Raw genomic sequence first — 3,465 nt, 5'->3', positions numbered from 1 at the left:
TTACAACATTCCCATAACAATCACTCCCAACAACATGATTTTTATCATTTCCGGAACTCTTATTTTCATTCCTTCATTCGGTTTCACTTCTTCCTCTTTCTCTTCCTCTTTTTGTGTTTCTGTTTCTTTACTTGAATCACTCGTACATCTCGTAGGTTTGCATTTTCGCATCGACGTCAATGTCACCGTTGATGTCACTGTAGATGTACTTGTCAACGTACTCGTATGCAACGATGTACTCGTCACCCATGTATCTGTCGTCTGAACTAATGTACATTCTTCCGTTACCTTCCCTCCATCTACCGACTCTGTCGTCGTTGCCGTCGTTGTCGTCGTCGTCGTCGTCGTCGTTGTTGTTGTCGTCGTCGTCGTTGTCGTTGCTGTCGTCGTCGTTGTCTGTGTCGCCGTTGATATCACCGTATGATGCGGTGTAACTTTTAATCCTTCTATTCCTTCACACAACTTGTCTATTTCTTTACAGGCCGCTTCACACCCTGGACAATCCTTTCTAAACCCGCAGTCTCCTTGTAAACCTTTACATTTCTCTTTCAATTCTAAATACAATTCCAATGCTCTCGCCGTTGCAACAAATGCCTTCTTTTCTGGTTCTGATACTTCTCCACTTACAAATGTTCTCCGAACAAGTATAACATTACTCGTGTTTGTCGTTCCACTTGGTGTTGATCCTCCTGGTGCTGGTGGCCCTGCTGGTGCTCCTGGTGTTCCTCCTGATGGCCCTGCTGGCCCTGCTGGCCCTGCTGGCCCTGCTGGTGCTGGTGGTGTTGATGGTGCTGCTGGCCCTGCTGGTGCTCCTGGTGTTCCTGGTGCTCCTGGTGCTCCTGGTGTTCCTGGTGCTCCTGGTGCTCCTGGTGCTCCTGGTGCTCCTGGTGCTAGTGTTGGTGCTGGTACTGGTACGCTTCCTGGTGTTCCTCCTGGTACTGGTGCTGGTGGTGCTAGTGTTGGTGCTGGTACTGGTACGCCTCCTGGTGTTCCTCCTGGTACTGGTGGCTGTACCGGTGGTCCCCCTGGTTTAGGAGCATTGCCATCTTGTCCATCTTGTTCAGGTTTTGATAATACTAACTTAGCTTCCTTCGTAAATTTTTCTGATTCCTGTTTCACCTTTTCGTATTCATCTTTCTTCTTCTTTAATTCATCTTTCTCTTTATCCAGTTTATCTTCTAAGGTTGGACATTTTCTTTTTACTTTTTCAACCAACTTTTTGCAAACTTTTTCCTCAACACCCTTATCTTTATCAGTATTACAAAAACTATTGAATTTCTGATTCGCTGGATCTTTCTGCTCACTACAATGCTTTCCCAATGCTTTTTTACATTCATCATCTTTGCCTAAACTACCTTTCAATTCATGCGTCAACTCATTCTCCAATTTTAACTTTTCAAAGAATGGCTTGCATTTCTCTTCCAGTTCTAAACAGACTCCTTTTCCACCCGCACTGTTTGCTTTTTTCAACCTATCTGGACAATTTTCTATATATTGATGACAATATGGATCAAACAACGTGCAGAGTTCTTCAACCAATGTTTCATTTCCTTTTCCTTTTTCAATTTTATCTATAATTTTTCCATTTTCCATGTTATTTTTTAAAAAAAGACACTCATTTTCTGTTTGTTCTACCATAAAACTACATGTTTCTTCTCGTAAAGCACATGAAACACTAAACTCATCCTTTCCTCTTNTAGATAATTCCTCACATTCTTTCTTTAATACTGCCGTACAATTTCCTTGAGTTCTTAATGCATCATCTCCTCTTTTTAATAATCTTTTTCTCAATTCTTCTGTAACTTTTAAATATTCACATCGTCTATTCAGTGTATCACATTTCTCATGATTCAAATATGAATCACTTTCAAGATCTTTGCACTTCTTCTTCAATTCTACACAATCTTCCTTTCTTGGAAAATCTCTTCTCAAATTTAAAACTACTTCTAATTCTTCCGATTGAAGAATTACATCATCTAAAAGTTCATAACATAGTTTAGTTGGTAGATGACACTTTGTAAAGTATCTTCTATCCTCCTTAAGTTTTGTATAATTACCTACTACCGATTTTTGACATTTTTCAAGATTCTCAGTAACCAATTCTAAATCACCAATAAGCCCTTTCAATCCTTCTTGAAAGTATCTATTCAACACCCTATCTTGTCCCTTTTTATAGCATGCTACTCTTACATTTTCACATGCTTTTCCAATTTTATTCGTACATACACCTTCTAAATGGAAACATTCCGATTCAAACTTTATACAATCTTCCCTACTAACCAATTTTGATACCTGTCCCCATGAAAAATAATCTGATTCTTTATCTTTTTCAAATTCCGTAGACAATCCTTTCAGGTAAAGTTCTAATTTAAAATTCGTACATCTATCTTCTACTTCTACTAATTCTTTGCATCTATCCTCTTTATCTTTATCTCCACATAATTCTCCTAATCCATAATCTAGGTGTTTAAAAGATTCACAATCTTTTAACGCTTCTTTGCATTTTTCTCCCTCATTTTTTCCATTCCTTCCTTTGATCAACAATAATGCTAAATCTCGCAACGTCTTATATTTTGGTTTTCCAACAATAATTCCCTTAGCTTCTTCTTTTTTATAAAGATTTTCCACTTCAATCTTTTCTGGAAATCTTGGTTTTTCTCTAACCGGACTAAAATCTAATTTTGGTCCTTCATATACAATCCCTTTTTTCCCACATTTTTCCTTAGACTCTTTACATTTTGAATTACTACAACTTGATCCATAAAAATAACACTTTTCAAGATATTCTTGACATTTTTCCACTAATTCTTTATCTTCAAGTTCCTTCTGTAAAGGCTTACAATTATCTCCATGATTCTTTTTAAGGTATTCACACGTTTTATTTGAATTAAAACATGAAAACATTAATTCATCACTATATTCACTTAATCCTTGACAAATTCCTTTCATTTTTTCTTTACATTCATTTGTATCATTAACCTTCCCTTCAAGAGCTCTAAAAAGAATTTCTTTTGTCACTCCTTGACGTCTCCGTCCATAACATCTATCTCTCAACTTAACGCACTTCTCTTCAAGATTACTTGGATCTGCTTCTTCTAATAATAGACATTTTTCTTCATATTTTCTACATTTTTCATCTGTTAGGTTATTCAATGCTTTTTCAACTTCTGTTTTAAAATCAGTCAATTCTTTACTAACTTTATCTTTCAGATCTCCACATTTTTTGTCTTTATTTTCACAAAGTCCCTTAACTTTGTCATCCACATTCTCTAATTTTTTATCTATTTTCTTCAATTCCTCACAATATTGTTTGAGGTCTCCCTTGCATTTATTATCATCATTATAACCACTTTTCACAATTAAACCCAAAACCTGTTCCTCCTTAATCTCATCATTTCCTGCTGCTTGTCCTGCTGCTTGCCTCTTAACCGGCTGTGCCATCGCCGCCTCTTTCTGGGCGACTTC

General features: G+C 37.1%; 1 protein-coding gene across 1 annotated transcript; it reads right to left on the bottom strand.

Annotated features, from left to right (window-relative positions):
* Positions 1 to 3,465, bottom strand: PNEG_04013 (hypothetical protein; the record flags this gene model as incomplete). The annotated part of the gene is made up of 1 exon (XM_019757772.1): positions 1 to 3,465. A coding segment is annotated over one exon (3,465 nt), but the record flags the coding sequence as incomplete, so codon positions are not given.

The sequence above is a fragment of the Pneumocystis murina genome (assembly GCF_000349005.2).
Source record: "Pneumocystis murina B123 chromosome Unknown supercont1.19, whole genome shotgun sequence".
Taxonomy (NCBI): Eukaryota; Fungi; Ascomycota; class Pneumocystomycetes; order Pneumocystales; family Pneumocystaceae; genus Pneumocystis; species Pneumocystis murina.
Note: the sequence above shows the minus strand (reverse complement) of the source record. Positions and strands in the feature narration are given on the sequence as shown.